This window comes from Accipiter gentilis, chromosome 25, assembly GCF_929443795.1.
Source record: "Accipiter gentilis chromosome 25, bAccGen1.1, whole genome shotgun sequence".
NCBI classification, from domain to species: Eukaryota; Metazoa; Chordata; class Aves; order Accipitriformes; family Accipitridae; genus Astur; species Astur gentilis.
The window spans coordinates 3,503,867-3,519,424 of record NC_064904.1 but is presented as its reverse complement, the minus strand read 5'-3'; the positions used below and the strand labels follow the sequence as shown (position 1 = coordinate 3,519,424).

At 39.5% G+C, this 15,558-nt stretch overlaps 1 protein-coding gene across 5 annotated transcripts in view; it reads left to right on the top strand.

The window, feature by feature from the left end:
* The first annotated feature begins 3,337 nt into the window (after positions 1 to 3,337).
* The window catches only part of PTPN21 (protein tyrosine phosphatase non-receptor type 21), a 48,319-nt gene continuing 36,098 nt past the window's right edge, over positions 3,338 to 15,558 (top strand). For 2 of the 5 annotated variants that reach the window (XM_049828521.1, XM_049828517.1), the window contains exons 1-4: positions 3,338 to 3,716; positions 5,620 to 5,743; positions 6,977 to 7,093; positions 7,404 to 7,786. In XM_049828521.1, the coding sequence (XP_049684478.1) occupies positions 7,607 to 7,786 (180 nt within the window). In that variant the 5' untranslated portion in view covers positions 3,338 to 3,716; positions 5,620 to 5,743; positions 6,977 to 7,093; positions 7,404 to 7,606. Of the gene's footprint in view, positions 3,717 to 5,619; positions 5,744 to 6,581; positions 6,672 to 6,976; positions 7,094 to 7,403; positions 7,787 to 15,558 lie in introns of those variants that run through there. The other 3 variants (XM_049828520.1, XM_049828519.1, XM_049828518.1) reach the window with 3 other exon arrangements.

Sequence of the window (15,558 nt, the reverse complement as noted above, 5' to 3'; positions counted from 1 at the left end):
TGAGCCATACCATTTATCTTTTGCAGCTATGTCCCAGCTTCACTTCAGCTGATCTAGTGAGTAGTAACAGTATAGAAAGCCCAGCCTACAGATAAAGGGTCTTTTACAAGTAATGCCACTGGGTAAAATAAACTCCAGGCATTGTCGTTAACAGCTGTATTAATCTCTTTCTGCATCACTGCTCCTAATATAAACCAAACATCATACAGAGATAGCCTAGAGTAATTATTGTTAATGATCTGAGCCCTGTGCCTGACTATACTTACACTGGTGTTACAGTGAGATACAACTAGTAACAGATTAATTACAACATTCCGTTTTAACCTTCAAGAGACACATCTTGCTCTCTTAAGATTTCAAATAAGTTGTATTACTCTATTATTGGACCAAGAAAAATAATTATTGAAGGATAGAAATAGGAATTGAGTTTATTCCCTAATGGATTTACTTTTGAAAGAAATTTTGTGTTTTAAAAAAAAGTATCATTTGTGAATACCGACAGGAGCTCATTGCTTCAAGTTCAGCACTGCATTATGTGTAGGATAACTGCCAGTTTTCTTCTAATAGGAAAATTCTATAACCTCAATTAGTTACTTAGTAGAATATGGTTCATCATTTTACAGTGCCTTATAAGTGAAAATTAATCTTGCAAACATGAAATTTCAGGCTTCAAGCAGGTATGCTCATTTTTCTAGCACCTTCCATTCTCTCCACTACCATTCAGAAAGATGTAATGATGCATAAAGACCCAGCAATCTCTTGCTTTTTCACAAATAAGAAATGGAATGGTGAAAAAACAGGGAGGCTTCAGACACAGAACTAAAACATAGAAGTGATTAATAACGTGAATTTGTTCAGAGAGCATCTTTTAAGAGTCACATGTAGAATCAGAAGCATTCTGACTTTTCAGTTCATGAAGTCACAATTTTGCATGGCTAGTGAGTAAATCAAGGTATTTTTCCACATGACTTCTTCATAGCTTCAGCATCCTGGGGATGCCCCTTTAACTAGTAGTTTCTAGATTATCCTGCCTGAGTTTTTATCACAAATGGAAAACTCCCCACTAGGCTATATAGATGCATAGCACTGTTCTGTCTGGAGGGTGACCGATTCTGCTTCCTGTTTGGCTCACTTCCAACTTTCTGTCTTACCATTAGTGAATGCAAAGACCTGATGCTGGACAGAGTTCCCAGAATCAGAACAAGGTGAATACTTGGGTCAACCTTCACCCTGTTGGCTGATATACTCAACTGCAACCGCATATTTGGACCAGGATGGGAAAAAGGGAAAAAAATCAAAACTGTCCCAGAAGGGAAGATGTCGATAAGAACAAAATAGATTTATCCCTGTTCCACTATGGGCATGCAGTATTCAACCCAATGGGCAGAAACTTTTCTTTGTACTTACAGAACAAGGGCTGCAACATTCAGCTGTAGGATATTAGTCTTTTCCTCCCATAATCTTCAACAAGAGAATGAAGAGTACAGCAAAAGATGCAGGTGTTTCTACACATGCATGTCATGAGTGTTGACCAGGAGCTAGAGGAGAGAAGCAGAAGCACAGTATAGTGCCCTGAGGCAATCACTCTGTCTTATGGAGGTGTCTGTATCAGAGCTCATCACATGTTCATGGACACCTCTGTCCTTTTTTAAAGCAGGTAATGGACAGCTGATGAGGCAAAAAAATTAGATAGGGCAAAATGGAGAAAGTGCAGAAAAACACAAAGTTAGGATACAAACTGGGTTTATAGGAAGCAGAAGAAAAAAATTTAATTCAGGAATGAAAGTTTGAAGAGCTTCAAAAGGAGAAAATGTAGGCTGCAGAGGAGTATATTGACAGTGTCCTAGATGTCTCTTTTAAAATGAGGTGTTGTCTTTAATGTAAATGCAAAGAAAGAAAATGTAGCAAGGACTAACTATGGAAAGTAAGAAAACTAATAAATGCAACTTCTAGATAGGGAATCAGGCAGGAAATGGGTGTGATCAAGATTTAGAATAGGAAATGTGACAGATAAGAGAATTGAGACCTTGTTTCCAGTATCGATTGTTTAGAAATAGGAGGGGTTGCCTCTGTTACCCTAAAATTTCATGTCTTGGATTTGTCATGCCCTGTATCAGTCAGTTCTCTCTGGCAAGTGACCATAGTTCTGGCCTGTAGCAGATACCATTAGGAAAGGGTATCTGTTTAGGTTAGTTCAAAGTTAGTTTATTTTACTCAATATAAAATTTCCCTGAATAAATTCTTTTTTGTGGTTTATGGACTGCTCATCATAACTATGTCTGATGTATGGAGGGGAAAAAAAAAGGAGATATTCCCCTGATCTGAGGAAAGATCATTGTGCCTAAGAGAAATAACTCGGAAGAATTCTTCATAGTACAAAATTACCTATGTATTTCAGATGAGATTATTGTCCTCCTGAGTAACATGTTATTTGCATAGTAGATCTGCAGGTTAGACCTGCTCAGATAGTAGCATGTTTGTGTGCTTTACATTACCAAGACACTTTCTAAGTTTTACAGTTATGAGTCAGCGTTCACACATTCACTTTACCTTTTTCCTCACCCCTGACGTGTTTCAAGTTTGTATATACTTTTGCCTGGCTCACGCAATGCGGAGAGCCATGAAATTCCAAATTGCATACCCCAATTGTTGATTTCACAGGTGTGCAAGCACAGGCACAGAGGTCTCCATATATTTATGGGACTGGAGTGCAGCCCCTTATATGTTGTTTGCATTGGTTAAACACTGTAAGTATTACGTAATTGATAGGCATTTGATGCGTGCTAAGACAGTTGTTACTAAGGGCACAATTTCTACTGACACCTTTGGGAGTTTTAAGTCCAGACAAGGGCTGAAAGATCAGTCTTTAGCCTGCGTTTTCTTGCTGTGTATATTACCAACAGCTGAAACTCTGCAAGCACTTTTGTTTTTAGCTGCAGACGTAAATGTATGTGCATAGGTCATTTGGTACAGCACATACAGATTAAACCTTGAAAATATTTCCAAGCTGCGTGAAAATCAGACCACCAGAATTTTTGGTAAGAGATTTGACTTAATTGGAAAGGCTTAAAATAAATGATCATATGATTAAAAAAAGCAAGGATTGCCTGCTATTTGTTGTAACCCCTATTTCTGTAATGCCCCTGTAGCCAGAGAAGCAGCTGTTCATTGCTGACATTCTCCCTGCCAGGCATTCCAACTCTCTGAGGTAATGGGCTACAAGCATACGGGCCTTTGCTTTAATTCTTTCAGCGTATCCTTCCGCATGGATAGAGCGAGGGGAACGCCTCCAGGAAAAGAAATTAAATGCACACGCACAGAGGCACACAGAGACGGGCCATTTGAAAATATTCCCGAGAACGCACTTTGCGCTCATGCAGTGCAGAGTCACATCAAAAAGGCTGCCTGAATTGCTGTCTGGCACAGGTTTATTTTGCTGTAATATTTTCTTCCACCTCTAGCTCTTTACCCAGTGGAATGATATCCAGAGCAAGTTTTTTGAGACAGGAAGTGAGGAATGTTTTCACTATGAGTGATCTGAGAAGAAGGTGGGTTAGCCGAGATAGCAGCTGTTTCGGGCAAGAGGAACACAGAAAGTCAGTTCCTGAGGAATACAGATGAGATGGCTCCGGGAGAAAAAGTCTTGGAGCACTGTGGGGTTTTTTTGGATACACGTATGTGAAAGGAAACTCAGTGTCTTTGGATCGCTGCACAAGGTAAGGGGAAAACAGCAGGCACAGTAAAAAAACCAGCGGGTGATCTCTGCTGTGTGCCGCAAGACTGAGGCGTTTCAAGCATATTTCCTTTTTGAAAAGTAAAGGCTGTAGGACTGTGCTTCTGGAAGTAGGGGAGGTTTGAGATAGGCACTTATTGCGGCTCTTTTAGTCCAGGAGTCATGTCAAAGATGAACTGGTAAAACAAGGGGAGGGTGGAGTATTCTGATTTTTTGGCTCTCCAAATATTTCTGAAATAAATATATGTATTTTAAGCATTTGAAATAATAGGAACCCTTTTTCACCATCATGTATCACAGTTTTATTTTGCATGCTGTCATTCACGCAGGCTGTTTAAAAAAATCTTTGTAAAGTAAAATGCTAATTATTGAGGGGGGAGTGGGAGGTGTAGGTAAAGATACCACAGTGCTCAGTAATCATGTGTCAGTCACGGCCATGTTGCTGAAATTCTAATATAACATTTTTGAAACTGCATGTTTGTGTTGAAATATAAATGTACAAAGTTTGACCACTAAAGACATTTTTAGCTGCTGCGTGAAAATTCCAGGCTTGCTAAATAAAGGCTTGTTAATGTAGAGGTCATCAGTTGGATTTGTAACTCCTGGTGGTACATAGTTCCTTTTTGCTAAAGTAGCTTTATAACAATGCCCATGTGTCCGAATTTAAGTAATGCAGAAGGCAAATAGGACAGCACCTAGCATTGCAGAATGCACAGCTGCTGAATAAAAACAGCACAGCTCTGTCTTCAAGAAGTATACATGGCTAGCAGTAGAAGTTACTGAATGATACCTCAGTGTTATTCATCAAACTTGCCTTTATTCTACAATATTTATTATATGTCAGGAATTTTTATTTTACAGTTGGTCTTTTGTGACTTGGACTGGAAGTTAGTTACTTAAGTTTTCCTTATTATAAATGTGTTTCAGAAGTAATGAAGATGATGTCAGGCATGTACTAAATTAAAATGAAATAATTTAGGGTAAATGCTCAGTAGAGCAGTAAGTGCAAACAACAGATCATAACCTGAAGAGCACTCCTGGCATGTTCTGAAAATTCTGCTCTAAACTTCCTATGTTTTTGCATTGCTGCATGTCTGCATAGTGAAATAACTTAAAGTTTGAGATTGCCTCATGTCAGCATTAGGTGGTTTGGAAATTTCACCTGTCAGGTCAGCCTCTGGTTAGTGATTATTATTTTTTTTTAATACTTTTTTCCCATGCCCTTCGAATACTTTTCTAAGGGCCCGATGGGGGCATGAAAGTTTGAAAGTCTCTCGTATTCAGTGGTACTATGTAAAAACTGAGATTAAAACAGCATTGCACTTCTGACTGCAGCTTTGTAAAAGATGAGTAAGTTGGTTTCTCTCATTGCTGCAGCACCAAAGAAAGTACGTAACTCTGCACAGAACGTATTGGAAAACGGGCCCTGGGGACGTGAGCTGAGGTCAGTCAGCCAAAAGTTACTCTGCCAGGAATAAACCCAGTGCGAGATTCTGCTGGCGGTGGGCAGGAAACTAAAAGCTTCTGTCTGTAGAGCATTCCCTGCATGCTGCTCCAGGGGGGCAGGAATTGGAGGATCAAAGTGCAGAGTGAGTAATAAACTGAGGAGTCCCTGTGTATCCCTAAATTTTTCAGGGAAACCTGTTGCTATTCTGCAGCTGCACCCAAAAATAAACTAGTTGGTGTTTGGGTCAGGGGTTTTTTTTATTCATTTAAGATTTTAAGTGGTATCTGTTGAGGACAGGGATTGTGTAGGATGGTAGAACTGCTTCCACATTATTAGAAGCGTGGTCATGAAATATGTTTATGGTCATTCTTTGGAGTAGGGTTGCAAAGATGTCATTGAGGAAAAATGCTGTGCTGCCTCCTCTTTCTCCCCATTTTAGGCCTGTAGTGCCTTTCCGCCTCCCTTTCTTCTTTGCCGTGCTGCTTACAAGGGAGTCGGGAGTCTGATACGAGGTCTTCAACCTAACGAGTTTGTGGTTGTGTTGAATAACATTAACTTTCTAGGTATGTATATAAACGTGCAAGTAGTATGTGGCCATCTCTTTGTTTATAGCTATATCTTTGAGTTTAAAAACAGGTGCGCTAGGAAGACTACTTCTTCCAATTCCACCCCTCCAAATAAATGGATGTCTTCGTGTTATTCCTCTCTGGTAATTCTAAGAGTCTACATAAATCAAATGGTGCCTTTTAAAATGTGCTACTAATACATACCGGCCTGAAAAAAAACCGTAGGTGCTTGTTTTCAGTTTCCATTCAGGAGGTGCGGCGCGGCGCTGCCACTAGAGGTCCCCAGGCAGAGCCCTCCAGGGCAACGGCAGCTAACAATGAGAGGAAGAAGCGTAGCTTGGCCCCGGGCGGCTCGGCCCCGGCCCTCAGGCTCGGCTCGGCCCCGGCCCTCAGGCCCGGCCCGGTCCGGTCCGGTCCAGGGGCTGCGGGCAGCGCGGGCCCGGGCGCGGCTGCCGGCTCGGCTCGGCGCGGGCAGGGCAACGGCCGCCACGCGCACGGCGCTGGCCCCGGCGCACTGCCTCGCCCCACGGCCGCTCAGCCCCGCGCCGGCGGCGCGGAGTAGGCGGGCCCCGTGCGGGGGTGTTAGGCGGCGCCGGGGGGCGCATCGCCCCCCAGCCCTGGGGCGCGGCGCCGTGAGGGAGGCGGCGGCGGCGGCTTTATCTCGGGTGTGTGAAGCGCTTTCGCTTCAGTGGTAGCCGCAGTGCCCAGCCTCGCTGTAGCGACTGCTCTCAACACACCTGCTTCCGCCCCCCCCCCCCGTATTTACAGAACGCTTTTATTTTGCGTGTGCCACTGAAAAACAGCGCTAGGAAGAATGACAGCTTTCTTAGGCTAGGGTGCGTGCGGTACGAACACGCGAGGAGAAAGGCGAAGCTTGCACGTTACCGAGTTGACAGGAGAGGAGGCGCGAAGGTGTTTGCAAAAGGTGGGGAAGCGGGTGGCCACCTTTAGACTGGGAATAAGTATGTTTTTCAAGGAAAAATTAGACCATAAATGGTTCTCAGAATCCGCATACTCTCTCGGCGAGGCAAAGCGTAACCCGAAACATCCTACAGCAGCTTAGGTATTAAGAAATAATGGTACAGCTAGCTGTAATTCAGGGAGAATTAGAGGAATTGGATTTTAGTTGGTAGGAAATGGCTAAGGTGTGAGCTTTAATGCCTCTCTTCCTGCCTTTCTTTTTTTTCCCTTAATCGTTTATGGGGCTTGGTTTTGTGTTTAATCCAACAGATAGCGGCTGAGGCTGCACGCTGCTCTGAAAAACAAGCCAGATTGCTGGATTTGCGCTTACAGAAAATGGCTTTGTTCAGTATTAGAAATACCTTAGGCAACTCGGACTTCGTAGAGGTATTTCATTTAAATACTGATTCAGTTTAGAAATACTTATTGCAGCTGCATTTGATTAAGACTCATTATTCACTTGTGAGTTAAAAAAAAAACAACCAACTTGCCAAAGACTGGTGTCATCTGTGGAAGAACCAGAAACTCTGGTGCTTATTTCATTATCTGAATGCAAAACAGCTCTGCATTTTGGAAAAGGAGACTGATTATTTAGATTTAGAAAAAATAGACATGTTATTTCCCATGTTACCATTCCCCTTTTAGTAAAAATATTTCTGTTTCTTGTATTTATTCTTTCTCTTTTGCTCCTTACTAGGATTCCAGTGGATGCCCCTTCTACTTGTCTCCTGGTGGAAAACTTGATTGTCTTTAATGGATACTGCTGCTGCTGGTTGATCTCTGGAGACTTTACAGCTCCTTACCTTTTGAGAGGAGATAGCTACTTGTCCCCTCTCAAGGTCCTGGTGGTAGTAGCTTTTTATCAGTAACCACCTCGGGCGGGGGGCGGGGGGGAAGAAGATGCCTCTACCTTTTGGGTTAAAATTGAAACGAACTCGGCGTTATACAGTATCTAGCAAGAGTTGCTTGGTGGCTCGTATCCAGCTGCTCAACAATGAATTTGTGGAGTTCACGCTGTCGGTGGAAAGTACAGGCCAGGAAAGTCTGGAAGCAGTGGCTCAGAGGCTTGAATTGCGGGAGGTAAGCAAACTGTTGATTGAAGGCGTGATTTTTGTCTCTGGTGCTAGATGACCTATGTGGTGAATCTGTACCATTTGGGGCAATCAGTTTATTTACTGGAGCAACTGTCCTGTGTTCTCCTTGTTTCTTCACCTTCTGGTCTTGAAGGGACTTCGATTGCTCCAAAACAGTTGAAAAACTTACGTTACAGAGCTAGGGAATGCCCAAGGGGAGGACGTGTTGTTAGAAGTGGCAGCGAATAGAAGCTTAGAGCAATAAACAATGCGACTGTTTTTTAAAACTTACAACGCTGAAAATGCTGTTTAAGAAAAAACCACAAAGGAACAACAACAACAAAAAATTTCTGCCTAAGCAACATGGTTAAGAATTACTGCAAGGCTTGAAACAACTTTTAGCTAAGGATATGAAAGAGAGTGTTATTTGTGTGCATGTTTGGTTTTTTTTTCTGATGGTTTAGTACTGTGAAAAGAACCTAAAGCGCAAAATGTGATAAGTGTACCAGTGACCAACTATTTATATTGCTTGTTCAAATACCACAAACATGTTTGCAGACACTGTCTTGGAGCAAGAATATAGTCATTTAGATCAGGTGCTGGCCTCATGAGGAAAGATGGTTTGTACTAGTTTTGTCTGTATATATTTGTGTAACCTGCCTTTTTCCCAAAAAAATTCCTTACTTGGTATTTCGAAGGATCCTTTTGCAACTGAAACTTACTCTTCTCCCACATGTTTAGTGATTATTTATGTATCTCCTGTATTGAGTGAATTACTTCTGAAATGCTGAGCTGTGAAACATTGTTTATAGAAATCTACATAGATTACCAACATATGAACCAATGTCATTGTTTTATAATTTTGTTGAACACAGGTGGATTTGATTGCAGTAGTTGAATGCTCTTGACCCTGTGTAAATTGACATTTCCCACTAGACCCTCAAAAGGTTCATTTTGTAGCCATTAAACTGTGATGGCATGTGTACTTTCAGGGGGCAGGAGAGAGAAAACTTGTAATAAAAGTTCAGTGCTGCTAACATTGTTCTGAAAAAGATGCTTTTGCTCTGTTATGTAGTCTGACATATAATGGCGTTTTGAATATGGGATTCAAATACAGGATGAAAACCCTAGACCTAGGTAACCAAAATAAGAGTAATCATGAAAATAATTGTTGCCTAATAACTATGATTTTTGAAATGTTATATTTTCATTGTCAAGCAATGGCAACTGCTTATAACTTTGCTCAAATATTGAGCAAATAAATTTAGGACTCAATCCTGCAAACATTTATTACTGTACACAGCATGCATTACTGTAGGATTTTCAGTAGGAAATGCTATATATAGTCAGTTGTTTTCAGATTTTTTTTTTCTGTTTTGAGAATAATAAATAAATGAAATAGATGTGAATCCATTAATCTCTAAGTGTTTGTTTACTGCGGTTGTTTTCAATCCCAATATGCATTCTCATATATTCACCAAATATTTTTTTTTACTGTACAGTTATTTTTGAAATATGCAATTCTGTGCAACAGTATGACTTTTTTTATCTTGGTCCTTCTAGCAAAGGGAGAATCTAATGACTCTCTCTCGTAGCCTTAGTGTTTACTTAAAATACATCAGATATCATATACTTAGAATTCAGTTATTGTTGTGTAAATGGAGTTTGTCAATTTTATCTATCCACTTTCAGTTGTTACTGCTAAGTCAACAGAAGGTAAAGAATTTTAATTATATTTGGTTTGCAAAACACAAAGGCTTTGTCTTCCTGAATGATGACTGCTAGCTTTTATTGAATGAGGCACAGTGTTGGAGATAGCAGGTTTTTTTCAGCTATTCTTCATTATCTCTTTCTTTAGCTACTGCTAAAAATCCGTTTAAAAAAAAAAAAAATGGCAATTCCCTCAATTAAGAGTCATATATTTGACTAAGGGAGTTGACAGTACACTATTGAACTCTGAGCAGATTCCTTCAGTCATGCGTTCTTGCATGGATTATTTTGGCAGGAAAATGTGTTGCAATAAAAGGGAATGGAAAATGAGGATATAAATTACTTTCCAGAGCTTGCATTCAAAAAATGTTGTTCTGCCTTTAAATAGATTTGTCAAGCAGATACTGGATCATTCCTGATTGCTTGCATAGTAGAAAGTTTTCAGAAAGAAAAATTTGCTCAACATTTTGCTTAAATCTGCAAAACCAACATTAGTCCTCGATACTGTAAAATACTATGTACTTTCTGTAAGATGTTGCATATTGTTAATGCACTAAGCACCCTTAAAGCATGAGTGTGAATTCACAGTGTTAAACATGAAAGTATGACTGTTTATTTGAATACTGAGACTTCAAGCAGTTATGAAAACCAAGGCATCAGTTTCCGATTACTGTGTATGGGCTACACAGTTAGGACATGCGGTTCCCATGCTCCTTCAAAATAGCTTATTGCAGGAGGCATGAGGGGAATCTCTACCTTTTTACACATTCAGTGGTAAAATTTAGAAATATCTCTTTCTCTCTGGTGTAGTCTGCAATTATGGAATTTGGACAGTGAACTGAATGGCTTATTTTTAATACAGTGCCATCTTTTAAGATATTTAACAGATTGTTATGTAAATGAGTGGTCTTCAAATTATGCTTTGCGAGGCTAAACACTGGTTTTCTTCTGATTTTCCAATTAGTACTTCTCAATTTCCAAGTTGTATGCTAGTATGGACACATAGTTAGGGTTTAGGAAGTCTTAAGTATGTTGACAATTTTATATTTTTTTACTGAATAGTAGAAAAGCGAAATGAATGCATTCAACTAAGCAGAACATCTGGTATTCCCAGAATGTGACTCAATCAGCAATGAGTATGTAATCCAGCTCTCTTAAACTGAGGAACTGGGGAAAGAAGCCAAAGGGAACAGGAAACTTAAGTTACTTACCCTTTGTAGCGCAGCCTGTGTTTTATCCTGTGAGAGAACTATAACCAAACTTGATGTATGCAAAAAGCTGTATTTGTTGCGGAAAACCATTCTGGAATTACAAGTTTTGAAAAATTGCTGAGAGGTCTGATTGTTAACTACCTTTAAAAGTATGTGCAACACTGCTCGTCTTGCATCTAGGGTGTGAGTATACAAATTAAATACTTGAAAATATAGGAATGGTGGGGTTTTTTAATGTTAATACAGCTAGATATCTATAGGATGTTTGGTAGGAGGCATTACAACTGATTTACCTCTGTTGCTGTATCTTACTTTATTTCTGTTTTCTAATAACACTTCTAAACTAGAATGAAGGGGCAAATTCTGCTCCTGTGTACAAGCAGAGTCTGACTTAACTGCAGATATGTGGTGAAGATGGAGAGTAGGTGTTGTGCGTGTGCAAGTTCCTGTGTTTGTTTTGGACATGAATAGGAAAGAAGGGATCAAGGCTATCCAGATCCTGAATAACTTCGAAGTTCTGAAACAGTGCTTCAGAAATGCTTGAACTATGCTGGAAAACTTTGCTCTGAATTCTAAAATATCAGCTCTTGTTTGGAGAAACCACAAAAAAAACCCTTTAATTCAGTGTGATGGTTTCTTAAATGTGTTTTGCATATGTAAAGAGTGTTTTTAAAATAAGATCAAGTGAAACCATAAATATTCTTACATGTATACGTATCAGTAAACATACTGACTAGCAAATAAAAAGATGGGCCAAGTCATGACAGAGGGATCACTAACATAATTATGTTTATGCCTTGTATCAAAGTCTGACAAAATTTTAGCTAATGCTTTGAGAAATAAGAGGAGGAACAGTGCCCACAGTTGAATTGCTATGATTGTCTCTCTGAACCAAATTTTCCTTAAAATTAAGACAGGAGAAATTGACATGGAGGAATGTGGATAAAAATGGAGACCTTCCGTGTGTAATCTAATTAATTTAAAAGATGCTACAAACTTGACTTAATCTAAAACATATTAATTGTAAGTGTGCTGTAATTGTGATTTGGAAACCACGATAAATTGAAGGACAGAGCAGTCGGCCAAAAATCAGTAATTATCTCTGCAATTATTGTTGTTCTTCCTTTTTCTGAAGGAAAAAAGCTATACACTGAGGTATAGGATTTGCATTCAGTCTTGCTGTGCTGAGCAGCACAAAATTAAGTTTTTTTCCATGAAAGCAATAGTGGCAATTGGGAATCTTTGTCCCCTGATTTGTTAAGCTTTTTTATAAAGTTAGGCCAGAATTTGAACCACTTAATTGTATTTTTTCACTATCACAATGTCTGTGAATTGCTGTACAGTTTTATACTAATTTTGACAGAAGAGGTTTTCTCTACTTCTGAAGCAAAGACATGAGCTTATTGTTTAGTGTTTTTAGACTACTTTGAAATTTTGCTTTTCCCTGTTGTAAAGCAATCAGAATTTAAGCCTCTGATGAATAGGAATGTGATACTCCCTTTAATGTCAGCGCTGTGTAAAGTGTGAGTCAAAAGCAGATCTGTGTGAGTCCATCCTTCTTGGAGCCTTGGCCAGTGGTGGGAAAAAGTAACATAATTAAAACCAAAAAAGTATGTTTCTACATTTCTTTATCATGTTGGTAGCTGACCTGTTTCTACAAGAGGTTAAAATGTCTTGGATAGAATGTGTTCTACGCGCTCTTTCACTTGCAAATTAGCCTGTTTACCTTTGTTTAATGTACCGATGAGTAGAATCTGCTTTGCCTGTCAGAAGACCGTTTATTCAAGATAATTGAAAGGTGTAAACCACACTGTATTGTTATTCGTGCAATGTTTTAATTTGAATAAATTAGAATATCAGATTACCTTGCAAGGTATTGATTTTGTTTATTTCTTATCCCGGCTGTTTTGCTTTAAGCTGTAGTTGACAATTGCCTTCTTTAAATAGCATTTGTGAAACCCATATTGGATTAGTTAGGAGAAAATTATTGGGGGGGGGGGGGGGGGATAATTTCATTATGAAAAAACTAAGACTTAAGACTCACTTCTCTCTGTATAGCTACCCTGCTAAATACTCCCTCCTGAAGCTACAGTTGATGATCTTGTCAGTACTAGAACAACAAAAATGGTATAAGCAAAAGGACCCTAAAGTGAGTAGCTTCAAGATGGGGAAACGGGAGAGATTTTTATGAGGCTAGCCAGCGGTCCTCCTTTTTCTGCAAGAAGAATTGTTCATGGTAGTATGTAGAGGAGTGCAACTTTCCAGTCGGTGGCTGGTACGTGGCAAGACTCACAGGTTTTTTCTCCACCACTTCCAGGAAGTCTTGGGTCTTGTAGACTGGCCAGTCCAGGCTGCTCCAAATCCTTCCTGCCCTAGAGATTGGGAAGACTTGTGGAGGAGGTTGTCTGCTGTGATAAGAGTGGAGTTTCTGCGGAATTTTCAGGGCCTCTTGTCTCCTTATGTACTTCTTAACATTGGACATAGCGTAAAGCTTTCATGTGGTATCTGGCAGTCGTGCGTAGTACGAGATTATTGACCCAGTTCTCCTGCATGCAGTTTACTTAAACTGTGATATCCTGATGGCAGGAGCTGTTTTGTATCCAAGCATGTAATAAAGCTAGACGCAGTGGAGCCCTTGGGCTAACTGGGATTTTGTAAGTCCAACTGCAGTGCTTATCCTTCAATAATGAGAAGGTGTTTTCAGCACCCTGTTCAGGGAAGTCTTATGGCTTGTGTACCAATGTAAAAGAGGAAAAGCCTGAAAATATATTTTGATTGCATTCTTCTGTAAACCCTGTTATTGTTTTCTTTTTTTTTAATTTCTTGCCTCACATCTTAGGATGGTGATTCCTCAGGTCACTCTACCCTTGAGGCAGGTAGCAGATTACATTGATTAGAAGGCACTGTATTAACAATTAGAAAACAATTCTCTCTTCCAGTCTATTCATAACCTGTGAGATATTCTGTAAGATTTATAATACAGGATATGGAAATTAGCTGGGAAATAAATAATTAAATACATAAGTTCGAAGTAAACTTTGAACACTGCTATGCCTCAGGGGAATGTGTGGTAAAGTCTATTTGTCCTTCCTGCTTCGATCCACAAAAAGTAGTTGTTTTTTTTCCTTTAGTCTAAGGTTTTATAGAGATTTTGTTGGGTTGTTTTCTCTTTTTTTTTTTTTTTTTGTTGTTTGTTTTTAAAGATGGCAGTAATAGTGTTGTTTCAAAATCCTGGGGAACATGACTTTTTCTTGATATTATGTGGCCAAAGAATGGAAGGCACAGTCGAGTTTGGGGATTATAATGGATGCTGTTAAACTCCAGTGAGAAGATTACACACATTTGATATCTGGTATATATATTTGTCGTTTCTATTTCTTTTCTAGGTAGTGTAAACTGTGACCAAAATAGACCCTGAGATTCTATATTAAAACTTTTTTTTTTTCTATACTGCTAATCAGAATAACTGATATGTACAAATGATGTTTAGATTAGAGCCAAAGTGGAATTATATTAGGGATGAGCCTGATCTATATTAAGGAAAATAAAATGAAATACAGCAGTTAGTTGCAGCTAACAAATATAAGGCAGTTGGTACAGGGAAGAATGACTATCTCACTGATTCCATTTCAAATTATAAAACACATGAGAAACAGCAAAGTATGCTTAATAGATGTGGAAACTGATGAGAACTGTAAGATTTAAAGCTCAGTTTTTAATAGGTTTGTAAAATATAGCGGGTTTTTTTTTAAAAAAAGGTGTTATTTAGTTTACATCCAAGAATTTCTCAGTAAGATGTTTCTCTTTGTCAGCACCAATTCTATGATGGCATAGAATCACGTAATAGTTTGAGTTGGAGGGGACCTCTGAGGGTTGCATGGTCCCACCCTCTGCCCAGGAAAGCCAGCTTGGATCAAGTGCCTCAGAGATTGTCTGGGTGAGTTTGGGTGCCTCCAAGGGTAGAGATTTGACACCTTTTTGGGCTACCTGTTCCAGTGTTTGGCTAGTCGTCTTGTGAATTTTTTTGCCTGATCTAATTGGAATTTCCCACATTGCAGCTTGTGTCCAGTGTTTCTCATACTTGCAGTGAGCACTTTCAAGAAGAGGCTGTCTCTGGCTTCTCTATAGCCAGCTGTTAGGCAACTGAAGTCCACAGTAAGATTTTACTTTAGTCTCTTAAAACTGGTCAGCTGCACTTCTCTGACTCTCATACGTGATGCCAAAAGATATAATATAGTCACCTGCAGTAACGTAGGTTTGTGGCACTCATACCTGATGAAGCGCCTCTGCTTTGCTTAGGAAGTCTGGTTGACTTCATAGACGAGGTCACTCCACTCCCACCAACTTGTGAGCTGCAATACTGCGTTGGGCTTGTGGTGCTTTGGTGTTCTTGGTAACTCTTGAACTTTTATGCAAAAATGCTCCCTATTCCTGTCCATAGTGACAGAAAGCAGCTGTGTAGAAAGTAACTGTGCAGAAATTATATGTTTGTTTGATTTCTATTTGGTTTTCTTCAAAGGGGTTGGGTCATGAATAAATCACTAAAATAAATGAACATCAAATTAGTGTTAATCTTAACAGCTTAACATATTTTAAGAATTATGTCATGACGTTCTTTTTAGCATTGGATGTTGTCCTGAGCTGCTAATAATAAAATGTTTTAGCAGTGAACAAAAATGGATTCTATTTTAATCAGTGAGAATATTCCAGGGTGCATAAGCTCCTCTGAAAACTCACAGGATCAAATTTTGCCCTTGAAGTCAAGTGAAAGGCTTGCATGCAAGTCAGAAGACAGGCTTTGGTCCGTAGTGTTTTGCTTGGCTTTCATTTTATTTTTGATAGGGCAGATTGGAGGAGT